This window comes from Neopelma chrysocephalum, unplaced genomic scaffold (assembly GCF_003984885.1).
Source record: "Neopelma chrysocephalum unplaced genomic scaffold, ASM398488v2 Primary Assembly neopelma1_97017, whole genome shotgun sequence".
NCBI lineage: Eukaryota > Metazoa > Chordata > Aves > Passeriformes > Pipridae > Neopelma > Neopelma chrysocephalum.
In genome coordinates this window covers 670,868-694,318 of record NW_020925659.1, presented here as the reverse complement: position 1 = coordinate 694,318, position 23,451 = coordinate 670,868, and the positions used below count along the sequence as shown (strand labels likewise).

The 23,451-nt window shown below is 36.6% G+C and overlaps 1 protein-coding gene across 2 annotated transcripts in view; it reads left to right on the top strand.

Annotated features, from left to right (window-relative positions):
- LOC113961008 (contactin-associated protein-like 4) overlaps positions 1-22,938 on the top strand; it is a 190,794-nt gene extending 167,856 nt beyond the window's left edge. The window contains exons 17-24 of one of the 2 annotated variants that reach the window (XM_027670991.1): positions 3,832-4,050; positions 6,244-6,483; positions 7,856-8,080; positions 9,395-9,528; positions 10,605-10,692; positions 15,745-15,963; positions 16,331-16,402; positions 19,442-22,938. In XM_027670991.1, coding sequence (XP_027526792.1) covers positions 3,832-4,050; positions 6,244-6,483; positions 7,856-8,080; positions 9,395-9,528; positions 10,605-10,692; positions 15,745-15,963; positions 16,331-16,402; positions 19,442-19,635 — 1,391 coding nt within the window. In that variant the 3' untranslated portion in view covers positions 19,636-22,938. The remainder of the gene's footprint in view (positions 1-3,831; positions 4,051-6,243; positions 6,484-7,855; positions 8,081-9,394; positions 9,529-10,604; positions 10,693-15,744; positions 15,964-16,330; positions 16,403-19,441) is intronic. The other variant, XM_027670992.1, reaches the window with a different exon arrangement.
- Positions 22,939-23,451: the final 513 nt, after the last annotated feature.

The window sequence follows — 23,451 nt, the reverse complement described above, 5'->3', positions numbered from 1 at the left end:
AAGACCGTAAGTCTTTCTTCAGAATAATAATGTAATAATGTGGACAAGCTCATGTCACTTGTCCCATCCATTCATAAGCATCCAAACTACTGTATAATTATGGGGTTTATATGACTTGTGAGTAGTGAGGCATGACAGAAAGCAAAAGGCTGAACTGCTCTATATTTTCAACATTTATAAAGCAAAGTTATCTCATTGTATAGCAGGTAGAGATAATCCTTCACTTCCATAAACATCCTAATTTGTTGAGTAGACATGTCATAGGTAACTCATAGGTAGGATTGTCTGTATTGGAGCCAGAATTATCTGTTTTTACTGAGGGAAATATCGATCAGAAATGTGCAATATACATTTCCATCACAAGTCCCTTTCTGAAAAAAAAAGAAAGAAAAAACCACATTGAACATTTCATATTGTATAGGTTCATTCAGATTTCATCATCATATACTCCTTTATAATAGATGTGAATGCAAATCATGAACCTACACTTGATGTTGCTTTAATAAATTAATGTCTTTCATTTGTGTAACAATAAATAACAATAATGTAAATGTCAGGTATCACTGCTTAAGATGATGGTGTGAGAAAATGTTTAAAATGCATTATGTCATTAACATTTGACATTCAGCATTTAGGAACTCCTTTCTTAACCTTTTATTGATCTCAAACTTTATATCTAATTCTTTCATTTATGAAGTAATGACCTTGAGACCTTGAAGCCTAACTTTGCAAACAAAAAAGGGTCAGATCAAGAATCTTAATAGGAATTGTGAAGCTTAGTAATGTTCATTTGGTTTTATGAAGTCAAAAACACTGCAGTGCGTCTGTGTACATATTCTAGAACACTGTTGTAAGAATGGAGGTTGCATCCTAACTGTATTTTAAAAGAGAGAGTAAGGGAATTGTCTCGAAGAAGATACCTGATCTCTTCTTTTTTTTCTTTTCACTGAATTATAAAAAGCTATTTTTTCCTGATTTCCTGTAATCTTCTGCAGAAAAAGTGGTTGAAAACAAAAAGACCAACTCAATTCTGAATAGTACACTCTACTAAATACTTGTATGACCACAAGTTACATGCTCTAGACAAAGGTCTGAGTATTTTATACTGAATGTTTATTGAGGGTTTATTTTTAATGAGTTAAACAGAAATTTAACGAGGTTTGGGAACACTGGCGTATTGATTTGGTTGGGCTTCTGCAGTTGCTTTGGAAATAGTTGAGAAGAATCCAACATGCAGCTGCTGATGGCCTTTGCCTGCCCAAATTAGCAACCTTTTCCCCAGGATGAGTGGAATTCAGTCGTTTCCTTTACGGAAAGTGCTCGGATTTTGCATTCTGTTGCATATTACTTTGTAACCACTTTCTGCTTCTGCATAGGATGCTCACACCCAATGCTCTGAGTGGTTTCTCTGTGGCTGTGCTCCCTGTGAGTCGTTTCAGCCACAATTAACCCACTGACCACTCCTCATGATTGTCATCGACCACATCTTCCGCTCCACTTTGCCAATCTATAGCTGTGCTCTGCCTATGTTTGAATGCATCAGGGTCACGAGAGTCCCTGCAATGCTTGGGTAATTTTTGAGCAACACCAGGGGGTAGGCAGGGCCCAAAAAGTGTTTTTGTTGCCAGACTAGAACTCCTGGATGCATCCTCTTCCGCTGCCCAAGAAACGACCAAAGTGCTCTTTGCCCACGTCCTTTGTTGCAAGATGACAAATTCTAGAATCCAGTCAACATCCTTCCACATCCTGTGGCCTACTTTCCACAAGTGGTTTCATTATAGCTCTTATAAATCCAAAATTTCTTTCAAATTTGCCATGCAGTTTCTTTTAGCAAGAAACATCTAAAATGTTGTAGAATGTTAAGTAATGATATTTTTCACTTTTTCTGACATATTCTGGTTAGTCTTCAGATACTACAGTGTATGACCATGTGGTCATCCTTGTTATTTGTGCCTTCCTCTATGGAACTTCTACCATTAGTTCCCTTTTTTTTGCAAGATTATATTAATTTTTTTTAGTGGTACTAACATAATTCATCATTTCAGTGGTTATTTCAAAAATCTTTATTGTGCGTTTTCTTACCTTTAAAATCTAAACGGTAACATTATTTATCAGATTCTGATATGCTATTTAATAGGCACATTCAGTGAGTTCAAAGCAGAATTTGTGTTTTCAGGCTTCACTCCAACAGTGTCCAGAGGATTACAAAGACCTCCCTGCAGAAGGTAACATTCAGCAGAAATTCTCTTTAGCCAGTCACATGGAGTTTCTGTTGCTTTTGTTCTCCTACTGTGTGGTTGGTTTGTTGTTTTTATTTTTCTTTTCTCTCTCAGTAAAGGGAGACTGAGCTCTCAATTTTGTTTGAATAAAACAAATTTATCCTAAAATTCATTTTACCAAGGAACTGGTTTTAGACATCAGTTATTTCATATTATTTGTTTAAACTGTTGATTTTTAAGCAGAAAAGGCCATTTATTACAAAAGCCTTTCTGTTTAAAAATTGCACATTATGCTTTATTTTATTTGATAAATGAAACGGTTTATGTATTTATCATTTTACTTTTCTCTCTCAGGTTCAACTGTTATAGAAAAATACTTTATAACAACAAGATTCAGGGCTTAAGGGATTGCAAACATGTGGCATTACTCAGTCTAAAGGTTGGCCAAAGTGGATCTAAATGTTATGAAATGTCTAATCTATGTTTAAAAGCTGAAAAGAAAAAAATATTTTACTGAATGTTTTATTCTAATTCAGTAAATTCCTCCTTAAAATGTTGTTTGAAGCTGATCTATTTCCCTTGACTACTTCTATTTGTTTTGCTTTTCTATCAGATTCAATGTTATAAATCGGAACCTGTTTTTTGGATTCATGGAATCTTCTCAGACCTGTAATGAAATCCTTAATAATTCAAAATTATGACAATCCCTTGTTTAGAGACTACTTGTTTTCATACACAATTGTCCTTGGACATGTGAAAGAAAAAGTTTTAGAGAGAATATTCTCAATTTTCAGACCTTCAATTTCTGGCATATTCCTCATCTTGTTATTTTGATCTGCAAAGATTCAGTTGTGATTTTCTAAGCAAACTATAAAACTGTGTAATGTGAAAGTTACTCAGAGAAAGATTCAATTTAAATCACTGTATGCATAGTCCTATAAACAACATCAAAATCCGGCCTCTGATATTTGCAGAGACTGTGCGAATAAATAACAAAAGCAAATAGACAGTAGAAGACACTTGGATGGATTACAGTGGTGATAATTTAAATATAATTAACAATGGCAATCAGTTAACAATCTAATATTATATTATCCTGTATTAACAGTTGCACTTTCTAAAAACTTTTTGGGAAGTAATTGGCCATTGACTGGAGTGATTATTTTAGTCAAATAATTTGACAAATTCAAGTGAACTGATATACATCCATCTCTTGTACATATAGAGCTGACAATATAAAAACTGTTGCAAGTTGTCTGTGTTGTTTTATTCAGATAGTGTTCACGTGAATGATTGGAATACACAAGAGATACATTTCGTCCAAACTGAAAAAATAGCAAAGCTAGCACATCTCACTGGTTCTTGACTGCTCTGCTCTCTTGGGGGCCACAAACAGATTACTTTCCATGCTGTGGACAAGTTGTTGCTCTCACTGTCAGTGAGTGTGAAGAGTGAACTGCAGTCCCCCAAAGTCAACTTTTCCTCTGAAACAGTCTTAGCCCATGAAACAGTAGGCTAGACCTTAAAGTAACTTGCTCTGCTGCTTAGTGATTTTCTGACTCGATTAACTATGAAATAATCCAAAAGTCCATCATTGCTGTGCCCTTTCCAGCTCCGTCTGAAGTGATTTTTTCATTTGACGTTGGGAATGGACCCAGTGAAGTCACGGTGCAGTCGCCCACTCCCCTAAATGACAACCAGTGGCATTATGTGAAGGCTGAAAGGAACGTCAAAGAGGCCTCCTTACAGATAGATCAGCTCCCTCAGAGATCCCACAGTGCTCCTCCTGATGGACACATCCGCCTGCAGCTCAACAGCCAGCTCTTTGTAGGTAGGCACTGCACCTGAGTATTTCCTAATTATCATCATAGAAATGTAAAAAAATGCCTGGGCTGGGGATGGGGCAGGGGAAGAAAAACAAATGGCAAGCAGGTTTTTTTGAAAACAATTTGTATGATGACATATGGTCTTAAACTGTACCAGGGGAGGTTTAGGTTGGAGATTAGGAAGAATTTCTTTGCAGAGAGGGTGATCAGCCATTGGAATGGGCTGCCCAGGGAAGTGGTGGATTCTCCGTCCCTGGAGGTTTTTAAGATGAGACTGGATGTGACATCAGTGCCATGGGCTGGGAACCACAGTGGGGTTGGATCAAGGGTTGGACTTGATGATCTCAGAGGTCCCTTCCAACCCAGCTGATTCTATAATTCTATGATTCTATGAAAGCCTTGGTGAAAATCCATGGAGGTGTTGTGCTATTTTGACGTTACAATTTGAGCACCTAAGCCAATAGTTACTAATGGACAGGATTTCAAATGGAGTTTACTTCCTCGGAGGTTTTTTTGAAGGACAATCCAAGGACCCAGGTTTGCACCATCCTTTGATGTCTCCAGGGGTGATATACTCGGTAAGAAAACACATTGTCACATTGCCTAGAATGGGCATACAAAAAGCAGAGGACATAGGAGCAGGGATTTGCAGTATTTTCGTGGTGCTAGTCTCCACACATGTTCTTGGCTTAGCCTCCTGCTCCTTATTTTCCTCTAGACCAGAATGAGGGCACAGCCCAAAAGCTGCTCTTCAGATCTATGATGCAATTTTTATTGTTTCCTTCTGTATACTGTTAAGTAGGAAGTGAAACATAATGTCTTAAAAATGAATTGAGGAATAATACCATACATTTGTTAGAAGGACAGTTTTAACTACCATTGTTGTTTTAAAAAAACCAACACTTTCTGCTTTGGCATCTAAATCAGGATTTCAACATCACAGCTGGAAAAGGATTTGTCTTTTTTAACCAGGGCTTCCACAAACACAGCTCTCCCACTGCAGGATAGTAATCTGCTGAAGGAAGATGTGCTGCTTCTATAATTGCAAGGAAATTCTGTTGTCTCTCTTCATCCACAACTTCTTACATTGATATATGATGTTGAGGGATTTAGATCAAATGCAGGAAAAGAAGAAATGGAGTAAAAAAGAATTAATTAATATTTTTTTAGTTATTATGAAAAGCTATGTAGAGGTATTTGTCATATATATGATAGTGTTCTTACTCTAATATTGCCTTATTATGAATTTATAATTTTCTGATGTATATGTATGGTGTACAGTATAGGAGGATGTAAAGTTGATTCTACTTTTTATTAAGATCTGCTGTGAGAAAATCATACTAAATTAACATAAGTTTTATTTGCTGTATGTTGGGGAGGAATGCACTCAAGGTGAATAGTGTTGTTAAACTGTAGCTACAAAAACTGTGAATCCTTAGGAAAAATTAAATGGAGAGGAAAGTCTTGTGTGCTCTGATCAGAATTCTGACCTGTGTCTCAAAAGGCATCAAGGGTAGAAGATGGTGGTATGAAGACTGAACACTTTCTCTAAATATTTTGATTTGTTGGTCTCTAGTCCTTCTAAACCTGCTCCCAAACAATCTAATATTATGTTATCCTGCATTAACAGTTTCACTTTCTGAAGTTTCACTTTTTGGGAGGTAATTGGCCAGTGACTGGAGTGATTATTTTAGTCAAATAATTTGACAAATTCCAGTGAACTGATATACATCTATCTTTTGTATATATAAAGCTGACAATATAAAAACTGTTGCAAGTTGTCTGTGTTGTTTTATTCAGATAGTGTTCATGTGAATGATTGGAATATACAATTCTCTCCTGTCCTGTCCTGTCCTCTTCTCTCCTCTCCTTTCCTCTCCTTTCCCTTTAAAAATAAAGCCTGAAAGAAAAAAAACCCACATACTTTCTGGACCATATTCCTCTGTGAATTTGTAGAAGTGTGTATCATTGCTTGCTATCTTACTGCAAAATATTCTTGTTTCTCATTAAATCTTCAAGGGTTCACAGTAATTACTTGAAAAAAAACCCAAATCAGATATGCTTTTAAAGCTACTTAGAAATATTTTCACATGCATAGGCTTGTATCTTGAAAATGCTGTTCAGAGGCTGTAAAACATAAAGAAGTTTTTACACATCAATTTTTAAAGTTTTAAAAGCTCTTATGAATTTATTTGCAGGGGGAACAGCCTCCAGGCAGAAAGGATTTTTGGGATGCATTCGTTCATTGCAGTTGAATGGAATGGCCCTGGATCTGGAAGAGAGAGCAAAGATAACACCAGGAGTTGAACCAGGCTGTCCTGGGCACTGTAGCAGCTATGGTAACCTGTGTCATAATGGTGGAAAATGCAGAGAGAAATACAGTGGATTCTCCTGTGACTGCACTTTCTCTGCCTATGCTGGTCCATTCTGTAAGAAAGGCAAGCGTGTCTTTTATCTTTATCAGTTATTGAAAAAAGGACAGTGCAGTTCAGATCAAGATCTTTACAGCCCTTTAAAGATAGGTTTAAATGCTTGGAAAATACTCAATTTGCATAATGTAGATAAATATTCAGTTAAATTTATTGAATATCCGTCACTTTTGCTAAACACTGTTCTTCCAGAAATAACTTCAACATACACTATTTAAGCAGGAAACCTGAGAGGATCAGCATTTTCGTGCAACTCCTCTGACTCTTTGATAGTATAGTAAATCTAGGAACTATATTGTAAAACATTTGGATTTATGTCTTTCAAATATTAATCTCAAAACTAAGACTGAATTTGGAAAACAAGCCAAGTAGCAGAAGAACCTAAATCTACTTTTTGCTATAATTTCAAGAAAAGTCTGTTGTCTCTCTTCATCCACAACTTCTTACATTGATATATGACATTGAGGAATTTAGATAAAATGCAGGAGAAGAAGAAATGGAGTAAAAAAGAATTAATTAATTTTTTTTAGTTATTACAAAAAGTTATGTAGAAGTATTTGTCATATACATTATATATATATATATATAAAAAAAGTGAGATCTTTGCAAACAGGACTGAGCCCATGTTTCCAGCCATCTTAAAGTAGTTATTTGGTGAAGGTATCGTACTACTAGATGATCACAATTCATCAGGTTTGAATTTAAAAATGGAAGTTCACCTAAAATTTTTGATGTTTGCATGTGATTCAGCTTTGCTAAATTTTACTTGCTTCCTCCCTGTATTAAATGCATTCTGCAAAGTACTAAACAAATTATATGCCACAACAACATGTTCCTCTAAATTAGTGAGAGGAACATATGCCCAGACATCACTGCCACCTCAAAATAAGGGAGTCGTGTGACATGCATAGGAAGATCATAACCTAGTTTGTATTTTCCTTTTTTAGCTTTTCCCACCTGACCAGTTTCTTTTCCCACATCCATGTTTCTGGTGTGGCCAGGTGTAATCCGCATGTTAGGATTCAAATTGCTGCACCCTTTTCTTTGTAGGAGCAGTATACAATTTATTACAATATATTGTAAGCCATAATGTATTGGGCTTGAGGACTAGGATGAACACTAGACAAAAAAGTAGACAAAAAGTTGCACTTCATGAAACAGATATTTAAGACACACATGTAAATGAGTTTTGATCTAGCTGAGGTTGGTTCTTATGTTTCTCTGTAGTTCTAAATGCTCCATCCATTTATATTTTTTTTCATTTTTGTTGCCATAGTTGAGAAAGTATTTTATTTCATTATGCAGCAGAAAGAAAAAAAAAAGGAAGATCTTTAGTATTACTGTGCAGGAAATTTAAATATTTAATCACTTTTTGTTTCAGAGATCTCTGCCTATTTCGGGACTGGCTCTTCTGTGACATACAACTTTCAGGAATACTACACGCTGGCTAAAAATTCCAGTTCTCACGCTTCTTCTTTCTATGCTGACATGACACTGAACAGGGAAACAATTACATTTGCCTTTCGAACAACACGGACACCAAGTTTGCTGCTTTATGTCAACTCCTTCTACAAGGAATACCTCTCAGTCATTCTCACCAGAAACGGTGAGTGTTCAGCTGTCAGGGGACACTAATGAACATCAGAACTGTCAGCTCACACTCACCTTGATTTCCAGACCCGAAACAAAAACTATTTATTGTCCTATTGCTGCTTTAGATGGAATTTTTATATTTTCTCTTGCATCAAGCAATTCTTTCCACATGAAAACATTCCTCTTCCATTTCAACTTTCAGGGATGTTCTTTGACTGTATTGTCAAAAGTACTTATTTCTGAAAATCCTTTAGAATTTTTGGGGGGGTTTTAAAGTTTGGAAATGAAAATCAAAATTTTATTTGAGCTGTGTGCTACTCATGAGCAGTAATAATTGCCATCCTAAAAATAAATAAGGAAATAAACTAATTTTTGAAAGTGCATTATGCATTTCCCAAATTAATCAGACGTCATTTCATTCAATTGATTTCATAAACTACTTCAATACCTATGAATATACATATATATACACACATATACACACCTGTGAAAATACCCATAACATAATTGATTATTCCATTTAAGCTGAACATTAAATGTTAGTCGGATCTTTCCATTCTTTCTTCTAAATCTAGATAATTATTTTTTTTAATTAAAAAAAAACACGGACTAAGTTACATCTTCGGGTTTATGAAAGACCTCTTTGCAGTCACAGTGGTTCTATGCTCAGAGAAGGTTCCCTGCTATCCCAGATACATATTTGGATGTAGAATAACTGCAGTATTGCCCCAGATGGAACATGTTTTGCTCATGACTGGCCTGGGTCTGACACGGACCTTGATTTCCAGAGGATGAGTAGAAACTTGTGGTCCATCTGCAGCTGGGAGGGGACTTCTGACAAGGAACCTACACTGCCTCTGTGTTCTGCTGTGTAATTATATGTGTACAGATAGTATTCTGAGAGTTACCAGCAAGGAATAGAAAGAGAGTTAGAAGTTTTTACACTGCATTCTACTTAATTCCACTGGTCAGAGGTTTTCATGTCTCGACAGTCTGATCGTTATTCAAGAACAGCACTGAAGTACTGACTTGATTTTGATAAGTCACAATTATTAGTGATACCAGACTGAGTCTTTCTCAGCTGAGTTTTAAGAGTACCCATAAAATTCCTGCCCAAATTTTAACTCATTAATCAGATTCGAAACAGTTTAGTACCATCTTTGTCACTATATCCTACTTCCCATGTTGCTGTTGCTCACTCTGCTGCCTTGAATTTCTCGCTGATATCCATTTCTCATGGCTAATCCCCTAAACAAATCACGAAATGATCTAAATTGCCTGTTGTGGCTGTGCTTTATTACACCTTTTGCTCCATTTATCCCTGCAGGAAGTTTACAGATTCGGTACAAGCTGGACAGCCACCAAGATCCTGATGTCTTCAGCACCAGTTTCAAAACCATGGCTGATGGACAACTGCAACACGTGAAGATTAACAGAGAGGAGGAAATGCTCTTTGTAGAGGTAACTCAGTTAGAAAAAAAAGCATAAAAAACAAGGTGCATCATCATAAAGTAGATAATCCAAAGCAAAACGAAATAAATAGTTGCAACAAGGAAATTACCCCCAAATAAAGTGTTTTAATATTTCAATTAAGACAAGCAAAGGTTAACAGTCTCATGATGCACAGTGAAAATTTACATTATCCAATCTCTTTGATGTTAATTTTGGCTATTTCAGAAGGCTCATAATTTGCCTCATAATTTGCCTCATAATTTTATATGAAAATGTGATTAATTGCTCGATGGTTAAACTTTCAAAATTTGTTACGTGTTTGTGGTTGCTATCGTTTGTTTTGGGTCTTGCATTTTGCTTTTTTGATTCAAGTTGTGCATTAAACTACAGTACAACTATATTACCACATAGGTAAGTCTTTTGTGAAATTTTCTGTGGTCCTTTTTGCATCATCAAAGTGATGTGGCTATGAAGGAGAATATTTTTTTTTTATTTTTTGTCATGAAGGAGAAATATTTATTTTTCTAATGATACATACTAACATGCAAAAAAGTCTTTTTTTTAATAGAAATTTTAAAAAGCTGGATGTTTCAGTATTTGCAATTACAATTTACAATTACTAAATTACAATTTTGTATTTTGAGGTTAGATCTTGGTTTACTTAATTATGAATTGCTACTTGGCTTGAAGTAGTTCTAGAGGTACTGTGGGATGCAGAGTATTTACAATATAATATTTAATCTTTATGAACTAAATATTGAGTATCTTTTTAAATGGAAAAATACTTTTTCATATTTTTAAAGGTTTACTATTGTTATTCTTCTTATAGATGAAAAAGAAGGAATCAGCCAAATCAATAAGATAAATAAAGGCTTATTAAGTGGGATGCTTAAGAAGTATCACATTTATAATCAGTGATCTGAGGAAACTAAAAATCTGTTCCTTGATAAGTTTTTATGCTATAACTAACAAATGCCTCCCTCAGATCCTCTTATTTTTAACCTTGATCTTACCTGCTTTTTTAAAAATCTTGACTACTATCTCTTCCATTATTCCACTTTTTTCATCACTCTATTGTTCTACAGGTTAACCAGAAGGAAAGAATGAAGTTTATTCTGTCCTCAGGCACAGAATTCAATGCAATCAAGTCTCTCACTCTTGGCAAGATTTTAGGTAAGTGGAACACTACAGGGTTTTCTAAGATGTGGATCAAAATGTCAACATGGGGCATAAAAAATAGCTCTAATCTCATTGAAAGACATTTGTTGTCATGGATTTATTTAGAGATTGAGTAACAATCAATGTAGAAACCTCAGTTCTGTTGAAATACAGATATAATCATGGGTAAGTGCTTCCTGAAAAGACCATCAAGTACAAGATGATTGCACACTTCTCTCTCTCTCTCGTTTTGCAATCAAGCATTATGAAGAAAAAATAAATCACGTTGAAATCATACACAAAGACGGTAGAATACTGTTAATCACATACCACACTTGAAAAACTTCCTGTGATTAGATTTCGATGCACCCAGTTAAGAATATGGTAAGTCAAATCTTTTTTGGACACTCTTTTTAAAGCCAAGTTAAGCTATGGCAAAATATTTTGTCTAGTGATGATTCTTCAAAATATGTCTGTTTCTCTGCAATAATGATTAAAATGGAAATTACCGATCTACAATTACCATTTTGCCAATGTTCTTTAAAGACAACAGAAATAACCTGGACTAAATTCCTCAAGATCTCAAGATCTAATTTTAACCTCTGTGCTGTGGGCAGCGAAATCATTCACTAGGCCAGGTTGCTCAAAACCTCATTCAACCTGGCCTTGAACACTTCCAGGGGTGGGGCATCTGCAACTTTTCTGGGCATCCTGTTTCAGTGCCTCACCAACATCACAGCAAAGAATTCCTTCCTCATGTTGAATCCAAACCCACCATATTTCAGCTTAAAGCCATTGCCCTCTGACCTGTGAAAAGTCTCTCTCCAGCTCTCTTGTAGGCCTCCTTTGAGTAGGAGAGGGCTGCTGCAAGGTCTCCCCATGCCCTTCTCTTCTCCATGATGAACAGCCCCAATTTCTCAGCCTTTCTTCATAGGAGAAGTGTTGCTGCCCTCTGATTATTTCTGTGGCTCTCCTCTGTACGAGCTCTGACAGGGTCACAGCTGGAGTAGAGGGGTGTGAGACACTGAAATGGTTTATGGCTTAAGCATCACTGGAAGACTTTTGTCCCCACTGTAGCAAAGTGTGCGAAAGAAGCAACTGCATGGCAAAACCCACCTCTCCCTGAATATGCCAAATAATTTGGACTGTGACAGGAACAGTTATCCCAAAAGAAGAATGCATCCACAAGTGTGAAAGACTGGAATACTTATGGCTCAGATAATAAAGGTGAAAGTTTCTGATGTGCAAAGAAACCACCCAGGTGTGCACAGCCACCACCTCAGGCTGCAAGCTGGGTAAGAGAAGGAAGGAGGCAAATCTTGTTTCTCTGTCCTTACACAAATGATTTGGCTGGGTTGTGATAACTACCCTCTGGGGCAGCATCAGGACAATTCACACATAGCCTGAAGAGGTTAATCTCTGCTGATAATGGCCATAATGGACACTCTATGCAGCTGTAAGGTCTTAGAAGTCAAGAAATAGGCCCTGATCCAGTATTACATTACCCACTGTAAAACTCCCCACCCCAAGGGAGGAACTGGGGGTGTTTCCACCTAGCCTAGGCCCAATAAAAGACAGCACAGACTTCACTGAACACACTTGGACTTCTTCCTTCACCACCCTGGACTTCTCACACAAGGGACTTTCCTTAACAACGTGGACTTTTTCCTCCACCACATGGGCTTCTTCCCTCATGCACACGGGCTCCTTCCCTCACACAGATCTTCCCTCAGCACCCTGGATTTGCTCACCACTCAGACTTCTTCCCTCACCTCATCCTGGGCTCCCCTTGATGGATCCAGACTGCAACCATCACTTGGACTCTCATCACCAAGAAGAGGATCAATGGGACACCGTTGGAATCCACAGAGTGCTGATAAATCTGTCTCTCTGTCGCACTCTCCCTCCCTTTCTCTTTTTTTCCTGTTTCTTTCTGTCTCTCTCTACCTCACATTTACTCTTAAATAAAATCCATATTAATGACTGTGGCACGTGGTCTGGTTTGCACCTTAATTCAGGCAGAAGCATCTCTTGAATAATTTTAAGAACTGGACCACGACAAGGGGGGAGAGTCATCTCCCTCAATCTGCTCACCAGGCATCTTTTTGTGCAACCCAGGTAAGATTTGCTTTCTGAACTGCAAACATTGCTGGCTCAATATCCTATTTTTCATCCACCAGTGTCACCAAGTGTTTCTCCTCAGGGATGCTCTCAATCTACTCACCCCCCAGTCTGTATTGATTTTGGGGATTGCCAAGACCCAGGTGCAGAACCCTGCACTTGGTTGAATTTCATGGATGTTCACATGATCCCAATCCTCAAACCTGTCAAGGCCCCTCTGGATGGCATTCCATCTCTTAAGTGTGTCAGCTGCACTACTCAGTTTAGTGTCATCCACAGACTTTTCTTAGGATACACTCAACCCTACTCCTGGTGTAGATTAGTAAGAGAATTGAATAGTAATGACACCAGTGTGAACCCCAAAGGAACACCACCTGTTACCAATCTCCATTTTTAGACACTGAGCTTCTGGGTGCAACTGTTTGGATAAGACACTCCAATTAATTCTTTATCTGTCAATGGTTTTCAATTCTGAAAAATAGAAATACATGTTTTCGAAATATGGGTTTTATTTATAGAACTTACAGTCCAGAAAGGAACTGGTATGTAGACATGCATAGAGAATGGAAAAATAATGATCATTTACACATAACTCTAAAGCAATACTGGGTGAAATTTAAAGTACTAAAAGAAAATATTTCCTAATCCCAGAAATTGATGATAAAAATGAATCAGATATTTATAATTATTTTTTTTCTCAATGACTTTTGAATGACCTTGGGAATTTGGAGAGGTCCCAGCTGATAGGAGCATGTCTAATGTTGTCCTGATTTTCAAGAGGGGCAAGAAGATTGACCCAGGAAACTACAGGCCTGTCAGCCTCACTTCAGTGCCTGATAAAATTATGGAAAAGATTGTTCTAGGAGGTATTGAAAAACACCTGAAGGACAATGCAGTCCTCAGTCACAGCCAGCACGACTTCATGAGGTGAAAGTCCTGTTTGTCAAGCTTAATTTCCTTTAATGACAAGGTAACCCACCCAGTTGATCAAGGGAAGCCAGTTGATGTGATCTCTTTGGATTTCAGTGAAGCTTTTGACACTGTCTCTCACAAGATCCTTTGGAAAAAATCGTCTGGTCACTAGTGGGGTTCCAGTGCTCTTCAACAGCTCCATAAATGATTGGATGCAGGACATAAAGGAGTATTAAGTTTGCTGGTGATACTGGATTGGGAAGAGCTGTTTGACTTCAAGAGTTGTTGAGGGGTTTTTTTTGCTTTGAGGGCTTTTTTTTTTCCTTTTTTTTTAATAGAAAACAATATTGGTGGAGTAGTTTTGTCTCTGGTGAAAAAGCTTGAGTATACTTAGCAAACAAATTGCTATAAAGATACTTAAGGATGTATAACTACAGTTTACTATAATACACAGTCTCCAATGAACAACTTGTGTTTTATGTGTGTCATTTTCAGTCAATTTTTTTACTTTAGCACTAAAGTGGAGAATGGTTGTCTTCCCTAAACATTTTCACTTTTATCGTCAAGATTGCTTGATCTAGTAAAAAGTTTTACTTTATCACAGCAGTATTTTCTAATTAAGGAGTCAAGTGAACTGAAAGGATTTAAAACATCTAATTTCCTTTCATATTACACGTGCACAATATTTAATAAATTATTTGTGTAGGAAACTAAAAAATAATACAAACCACTCTACTTCTGAGGTTTTCAATCCTACTTACAGTTAGAGGTGTACATTTTTTTGCAAGGGGTTTGGGACAATGTTTGCCACCTCAATGTTAATCTTTTTCTTAAAACATGCAGTCCTAGCAGATCCTTCAGTGCGTAGAGACAATCATCACAAAGAGATGTAAGGAGAAAAGAGGCAGTTAAACAGCCAACTTTTTATGTGCTCCATCGGTGTAGGTGAGCAGACTTTTGGCTAACATCCCTCTACCTAATAATATATCATGGTTGCAATAAGCAGAGAGTAGGTGAGGAAAATGCTGCTGTGTCATTTTGCAAAGTTCTACAAAAATACATTAGCCAATTTTTCAACATTAACTTATGTTTTACTGAGGATTGCACTGTATGGTGGTACTTAAAATTGTTATGGGAGCCATTGTAAAGATCACAACTGCATTCGTGGGTTTTAGGGTATGCTGGAGGAGGAAATGAATGAGATGAAATTCCCATTTTATTCTCAAAACCTTGAAAATTGACTTCCCTTGTGAGTCCACTTTGAATACCCAGTGCTTCCAGATTCTTTGCTTAAATTAGAACTACCAGAGTAAATAAATGGTTTGTTTTCCACATTAAAAATAGTGATTAGTGAGCATTACCTGGTGAATAAATAGAGTTCTGACATGCTGTGTACATGCATTCAGAAAGGCAGCTCTAGAGGATAAGGTGACGAAGTATAGGTTTTTTACCTCTCCCTTTTTGGGAAAAATAATGATATCATATTTTAAAATGTATAGTGAATTGGAACACTATTCATTTTTTAGAATTTCACAGAAAATATCTTGATGAGTTTCCAGAATCTGAGATCTTCAAAGAGTTTTTATTTTGATAGACTTGATTGTGATGGCATGGAGTAGATATATGAATCTGTGGAAGGAATATGTTCCTTATGAGAAGGAATCTAATAAAATGTATTTTTAAAGGATGCATGCTGTATCCTTATATTTTTGCAGAATGAAAAACGCTGCATTTTAATTTAAATATTTTAGTTACATTAGAAACTTTTTGCTTTGGTAATTTGCTCTTGTAATTTAAAAACATATCCCTTAGCAATTAGCAACTATCATCTGTTAAAAAAAAAAGCGGGGTTGAATGTATCTCACTGTCTTTTCATTAAAGACAGGCAAGAAAGGGATTCAGTGAATCTACATATGTTACTGCAACTCAGATATGCTCAGAGGAACACAGGTTAATTATTCATTTATTCTTCTGTCACTTTATTTAGTACGTTTGTGCTCTGATTAATTGTGTTCTGTTCCTTTTGATTAACAGAGAGCAGCGACGTAGACGAGGAGACCATGAAGGCAAACTCTCAGGGGTTTATTGGATGTCTCTCTTCGGTGCAGTTCAACCACATTGCTCCTTTGAAGGCTGCACTGCACCACAGCAGCTCAGCCCCTGTCGTTGTAAAGGGACATTTCACTGAATCCAACTGTGGGGCTTTAGCTGGAGCTGACTCGACATCAAGTGAAACGACCCATTCATTTGCAGGTAGAATGTGGTTATCACTGTCTCTGATCTCTGCAGCAAAATCTAAATAGAACAGTCATGACCTGAATCACAACTTCCCTTGTTATTTTTCCACGTGGATTGATTTCTCAGGAGTAGTTTGAAAAGAATTCTCTTTCATATGTACTTACTTCCTTTCCTCTAGCCTTTATCTATTCATCTGAATGTTTACATTTCTACTTTTATCTCTGCAAAGTGTCACCTGCATCACTGTTCTTCTTTGCATGCTTACTGACCTACACTACTGCCTCTGTAGCATATTGTAAATGAGCTTGTAACCATGTGAGAATTTCTTGAAGACCCTTCTCTATTTGTCTGTCATTTTCTTTCTTTTTTTTTTCTGCTGCAGATCACTCTGGACCAATAGATGAGGGAAAACCCTTAGCTAATGCAATCAGAAGTGACTCTGCAATTATTGGAGGTAATAGGGACTATAAAAACTCTGCAGGAACCTTTATTTTTTTTCTGACTGTGAGTCTTTCAATACTGAAGTCAGTTTAGCTTTGTGCTCATAAAGAAACCAGTAGAAAGTCTTCATTTTATTACAACAGGTAGACACACAGAAGTCAAGCACTGTTGCAAAAGGCAATTGATAGCTCTCATATTTTCTTATTACATAAATTCATGCCATCATTGGAACATGCCATCATATATTGGAACAGTCTGCTGAAAAATAAGATAGTAAGAACAGTTTTCCAATCTGCATAATACTGGTGTCTGTGACTTAAAAATGTACTTGTATTTGTCGTGACAAATAGCAAGTATTTAGGACAGAGCTATCTTTACTTCTTGACTTTGCCAAAAAATTACCTTTTGTTACACAGTCCAGTTCAAAATCTTCTTTAATAGGTCTGAACAGTAAAGAGTTTTTCTTCAGAAAATGCGGTTTAACACTGTTTAAATCAATCCTTTGACAGTCTGAGGAAGTTTCATCCTGGTTCCCATTTGGAAAGCAATGTACTCGTGGACAGACTATCCCTTCCATTGATTTACAGCTTAAAAATAAAATGCACGTTAAAATAATAATACTAATAAAACTAATTACTGTTGATTTGAAGTATCATTTCTCCTCCATTTTCTTCCTATTTCTTTTGGCCACTTTGATCAGCTCAAATGGAACTACAAATGATCATCCACAAACTTTTTCCAAAACATTTATTTATTTTTTTTTAACAGAGGAATAAAGGCAGAACCATATAGAGTTCAATTAGTCCTAAAGTGACTATGCTGATAGTCCCTTTGCTTTTTATGCCTGTCAGAACAAATAGGGTATAAAACTTAGGACAGATGTGTTGTGCTTAAAATACAGGACTGATAATCAGGATGTACAGGTTCCATTACTGTGTCTTTCTGGCTGATTGTCCTTAAGACAAGATCCATCTCTGTCTCTTTAACAGGAATGAGGAGCGCTTAAGTACTTTATAGGGACAGTTTGGGATTGGGGAACCTCTGGAGAATAAACTCCTGTCACCACTATTGCAGGAAGTATATGTTTACATGATTTCAGTATTTTTCTTTTAAGGAATAATATTGTCTCCTGTGACAATCATGCCCTGTGAGAATTTCTGGTAGTATTTCTTCTCTTGGAAGGAGGTGAGGAAAAAAAAAGAAACAAACCTGGTTTTTATCATTAAGATGATGTTTTCACAGGGTTTCACTGTTTCAATTTGCATTAGTTATCCTGACATAAAGGGGCAGTGGGGTGAAAAGGTCTTCCCCTCCATCTTTTAAATTCTGAAAAGGTTTACTTTTTAGGAGTTTTTAAAGCCTTAGCAGACAAATGAAATAGTGGAATTTAGCTGAATAAGGCTGTCAAGGCTTCTCAACGAGGTTAAAAGTGTTTATCTCTGTGGAAGGTGAAGTTAAGAAGTTAAGAAGTTAACACAGGTTGCAGTCACCTGTGTTTCTGTCATTTAAATAATAATACCTGCTATGGTCAGGGCATGCCAAAAGTAGACTGCATGATCAGTGACCTTTAACACAGCCATACCAAAGATACTAAAATAAGAGATAATAAAGTCTAGAAGCTTCCTTACTTGTAAAGTGATACTTATGTCCATATAATTTTATATACACGAACTGAGACTTTTACCACTGAATTCAGTGAGGTCAGAATTTAATAATATTGTTTCTGAGCTCTTTATGTGTCTAATTTTGTCAAAACTTGCTTTACTGAAAAGATTAGTATTATTTTACATAAATGTCTGTATATAAAAATCACTACATACTAGGTAACTTAGTATGAGTGGGGATTTTTAAATGTACTAACAACAAAGTAATTTTTTAACTTCAGTTTACAGTAGTTACAACCTTTTTAAGATAATAGTAACCTTACCATTTTATTAAACACATTTGGGAATATGCATTCACAATTTTTCTACTGCTTAACTATGTTTGTTTAAAGTCAAAACAAAGCAAGCTCTACAACATTCAGTAAAAGCTTAAAGTACCCTTAAATGAGTGTAACTGAGAATGGTACCAGTTCAGCTGCTTCACACAAAGCAAGTTTATAGAAAAGCCCTTACAGAGAGCATCTACTGTGATTGTGAAATTAAAGAAGGACTGTTCTATATAATTAAATAAGAGCAAGATTGACTCATACTGTAAAGTCCATTTCAGAGAAGCAGATAGCATACAAAAAATTTTATATTCCTACAATGATGGATGGATGCTCCTATTAGAGAACAAGCAAAATGACGTGTGCTGAATTTTGGATGGTCTGTTTCTGTTTACAGTGCTAAGAGACTTTATATTTTTATTTTTCTTGCAGTAGTGGCCAAGTTTTGCAACAGATTGCCCCTTCGTCTAGTACAGCTGATCCACTGCACTGCAGCTGTTTTCCAAGCTGCTTATTGCTTTTTCTCTCCCAACAGCCCAGTCTTGCTTTCTGCCTCTTTGGTAAAAACATGATCTGCCTCCCTTATGTTTCATTTCCCCTCAAATTCCTCTCCTGCCCACCCTCTGACTCGTGAACCTAAGGGCATGAGACCACCATGACAGCAAGGATGAGGAAGAGGGGAGATGGGCTGGAAGTCTGCAAGGTCATGCTTATCTCAGTGGGAAGTATCTCTCCTTACTGTTCCTGATCTGCAGTGCCTTGAGTGGGGAGCCTGGCAGAGATCCAGCACCTGACTGTGAAGGAGGAAAAGAAACCCTCTCATCCACAGTTCCCTTAAGGCCCCTACTGCTCTTCTACTTGAGAGTTTCAAAAATTACAGTTTTCTGTGGACTTTCTATTTTTGTTATTAATATTTTATAATTTATTTTATTAATAATAGTTATACTATTAATAATATAATATTATTACATTATACTACAGTGCTGTCTCTGATTTGAAACCAGTTATGGCTTCTTATTTCATGGGCTACCCTGCAAACCCTTCCATTGTGTGATGCAGTCATTCCTTCTTTGTCCTGCCTGTCCTTTATCATGATTTTTTTTTTGTCTTTTCTCCTTCCAGGTGTGATAGCAGTTGTGATATTCATCCTGCTTTGCATCACAGCCGTAGCCATACGCATTTATAAAAAAAAGGGCACGTACTCAAAAAACGAGGCGAAAGGATCTGAAAACGAAGACAGTGCTGAATCTGCCTTGAAAAGTGAGCTCAGCATGCAAAACACAGCCAATGAAAATCAAAAGGAATACTTCTTCTGATGTCATTAGTGGTTTAATCGAATATAATAATGTGACTGTCTGACTTTCTTGCTAAGCCAGGGGTTCTCACTGGATGGAAAAAGCTCTTGCACACTACACTGAATGCAATGGATTTGAGACTTGCTATACTCCATATGTTCAGTCTCAGTGATTGCTGTAGGGGGCCTCTTTAAATGACATGCATTCCTTAGCTATTATACCGTAAATGCATTTTATGTAACAGTGACTTAGATATTGTAACCAACTTCATCGGTGGTAGTTTCCGGCTGTTCTGACGTGACCTTCTACAACTGAAGTTTAATGTACACACTGAATATGATTTTTGAATGGGAAAATCGCTCTGAGCTTATTATTCCTATCCTTTTTCTTTAAAATTTGATTCAGAAGTTTTGTTCGAGGTAAAAGGTGGATTCTAAGACTTTGTGTTACTAAAGAAGTTCTGCTGTGCTGCATTGTGGTGATCCCTCTTCCTTCCTCAAACAAAAAATGCCTTTTGAACTGCTGTTAGCTGGTGTCAGCATCTGCTTGTGAGCCATGGTGTCCAAAACAAACTGTATTTATTTCCCTTGGGATTTGACCTATATCATCATTATCCCTTCTTTTTGGCAAGCTTAGCAGAAACTGAAGGGTATAAAACATGTTGAAATGTCTTAAAATCTTTTTGGCAACAGGTTTTCCCTTATGGTCAAGTGATGGTACCAAGAGACTCATGCACATTCTGGGCATTTTAAATAAAACTGGGGCAGGGGGGGAAGCAAAATTTTTTCTTGGAAAGATCAAGTAATAGACTAAAAATAGTTAAATTATCATGAGTAAAAACACAAAAAAGAGGCCCTGGAAATTAATAATGTTGCTTCTGTCAGGAAGTAATGCTCTGTGCACTATCTGGGATGTATTCTCTGGAAATGTTGTATCTGTGACCTGCTCCAGAGCTCAAGAATGAGTATTTCTAAATTATAGAAATTATACAGTGTCTGCTACATGAATACTTTTGTGCTTCACTCTTAACAGTACCTACTATACCTCTGTGAGATAAGGTCTGATTATACAACTCAAAATTAAACAGGTGCTTACTGTCCTGACAGAGGAAATGAAGGCTGTCCATGATGTTGTGCAAACAAATTGTTAAATATGAAGGCTACGTTTAAGTTGTCTAAACAGAAGATTGTAAGGTCACTTTAGACACCACAGGATATCTGAAATACCCGTGTGGCTGGACATGAATGTCACAGATTCTACAGAAGTTGTGTCTTTTGAAAGACAGGTACAGGAGTCGGGTAGAAGGCAGCATAAATGGCATCAGATACCAATATTTAGGTAACTGACCCACACACAAAGCATTTTTTGGTTTTCTCCAGTCAGGTGACCAGGTACCTAGGGCTTGGATCTGAGAAAACCAACAGGAATTCTGTGACCTTGTAGACTTGAGTTTAAAATTGAAGCATCTTTCACAATTGGTTTTTTTATCTGCTTCCATTGGAAACAATGAGAACAGTCTTCTCACTGGTCATTCAGTGAGAAGAATCAAAACTAGACCTTGGGTTGTGAAGTTTAGAAAATGTTTATCATAGATGTCCAAGAACATTATAAAGACATAGAAACCTGACATGGTATGCCAAAACCTTTAATATGTAGATTTCTTTACGTAAATGGTAATTGTAAATATAAATGTCTAGCAGATCTCTTTGTTTAAAGCCTATTTTCTTCCATCAGTCTTTATTTTCTATATTCAGAATTCTACTTTTCCTTTCTGCTTCCTCCTATACAGGGGGAACAATTCTTAGGAACAATTTATTTCCTTTTTTATTTTTTTGGATGTCTGGATGCTCTTCAATCATAAATTGTTCAAATTAATATCTAGTGCTTTCTTCTTCTTCTCATTTTTGCAATTCTGTGCGCATCTCTGATAGATTAATCAGGTTGAGGACCCAGGACCCAGAACTGTATCTGTGTTGTGTAAATGTTAATGTATTCACTGATACAGTTTGGTCCCTGACAACAGGTCACCTTTAGAAACGGTGGAACATGAGGAGGGAATAACGCTGGACTGTTCCCCATCAGTGATATGGCTGAAAATACCCTGTTTGTGGATGGGGAGTGGAAGAGGTGAAAGCCTCACATGAGAAGAAGACTTTGAATTGTTAAGCTTACTACTTTCAACCCTCTCACCTCTTTACTTTTAACTGAAAATTACGACTCCTGCTTTTCAAGGGTCTGACCTAAATTGCATTGAATTCAAGAGGAGCTCTTCCATGGACTTCTCTGCAACCAAACCCTCTTCATCTCAAGAGGTTTTCCCTTCCTGTTATAGGTGTGTCAGTACCCAACTTTTTATATCACTTATCAACAAGTCCATCAGCAGTGATAAGTCCCAGTGAACTCCATTTTTATCACTGTGGGATGGAGTAACCATGAGGGACAAAAACCTGTAAGACAATATTGATCATAATGCACCAAAGCAGATATTTTGATTTAATGATAAAAGACAGACTGTCTTTTATCTTAACTCTCATATAAGAGTTGTTCATACTAACCTAATAAAACCTAAATGTTACCCACAACAGGATAAGTTGGAGGAACGTAAACCTAAGTTTTCAATCACTTGGTTTTACTTTTATTGACTTGTAAAATTTTATTGTGTGTCTTCATGGAGAGAAAGGTCTCTTCCATTATTTTGTTTTCTTCCAAACGGATATTTTCTTTCCCTATTGCTCAGAATTTTTAAAAGCAACAGGAAGGGAAAAGCTGAGTAAAATCTCTGTTTCACAGACCAGTTAAAAAAAGAGAGAGGACAGTATAAATGATTCTGTGAGTGGCACATCATTTCATTCAAAGGCTTCTTTTAAAGAATTTTACTGTATGAAGGATGGTAAGAGGAAAAAGACAAATGGATTTTGTTGAATGCACATCTATCTATAGATTTGTAGCATAAAATAATTACGTCTCTCTGAAGATGCAAATGCCCATTTTCGCCTGTAGGAGCAGTGATCATGTAGTTGTCACCTTAATCTAAAATATACATGTTCGAAGTCAATGAAGCAGCATTTTTTCATTTACTTGCTGCATTTCTATGGGGATAAAAAAAAAGCGGTGGCACCGAAGTGCCCTAAAATGTCATAAAACATTGTGCTGTCCCTTTTTGGATTCTCTATTCTCAATGTGTGACTTTTCACCTCACTGTTAATAAAGTCTTTTTAAAATAAAGTGAGGAAAATATTTTTAAAAAAAGAATTTGTATTAAAGGTTTAAAACTGACGACGATATACTGATTTTTTTTTTTAAACAGTAAAAATATGTAGAAGTGCACATGATATTTTGGTGAGTGTGGTTATTTATAGATATTTCTGAGCGCTAATGTGACAAATTTGCTATGCATTGACACATATTGCCATGGCAAATATATTTTGTTCTCAAATACATTAGAAAATAAATGGCAGCATGTGTGCAAGTACATTTTTAAAACTCTGTGCGGGCGCTCACTACAAAGGCCTTATAATTATTTATGTACTCAACATTTAGCACATAAATATGATTTAGTTAGGTTTGGGGAAAACATTTTCCAATACCTCCACTGTTGTGTAAATGAAGAATATGTTATAAACCAAGTGCTCAACTTAACATGAACTGTAGTCAGAGTCAAAGTAAATTTACAGCATCGTTATTCATGGCAGTGACATATAAGGGAAAAAGCATGTAAATGACAAAACAGACAGAATTCCTGAGAGGAATCAACTGTAAAGGTTAGAGTGTACAGATTTAGGTTTAGATGGCAGGAAGCCTGAAGCACCAGCATGGTATATAAAATCAGAAAAAGAA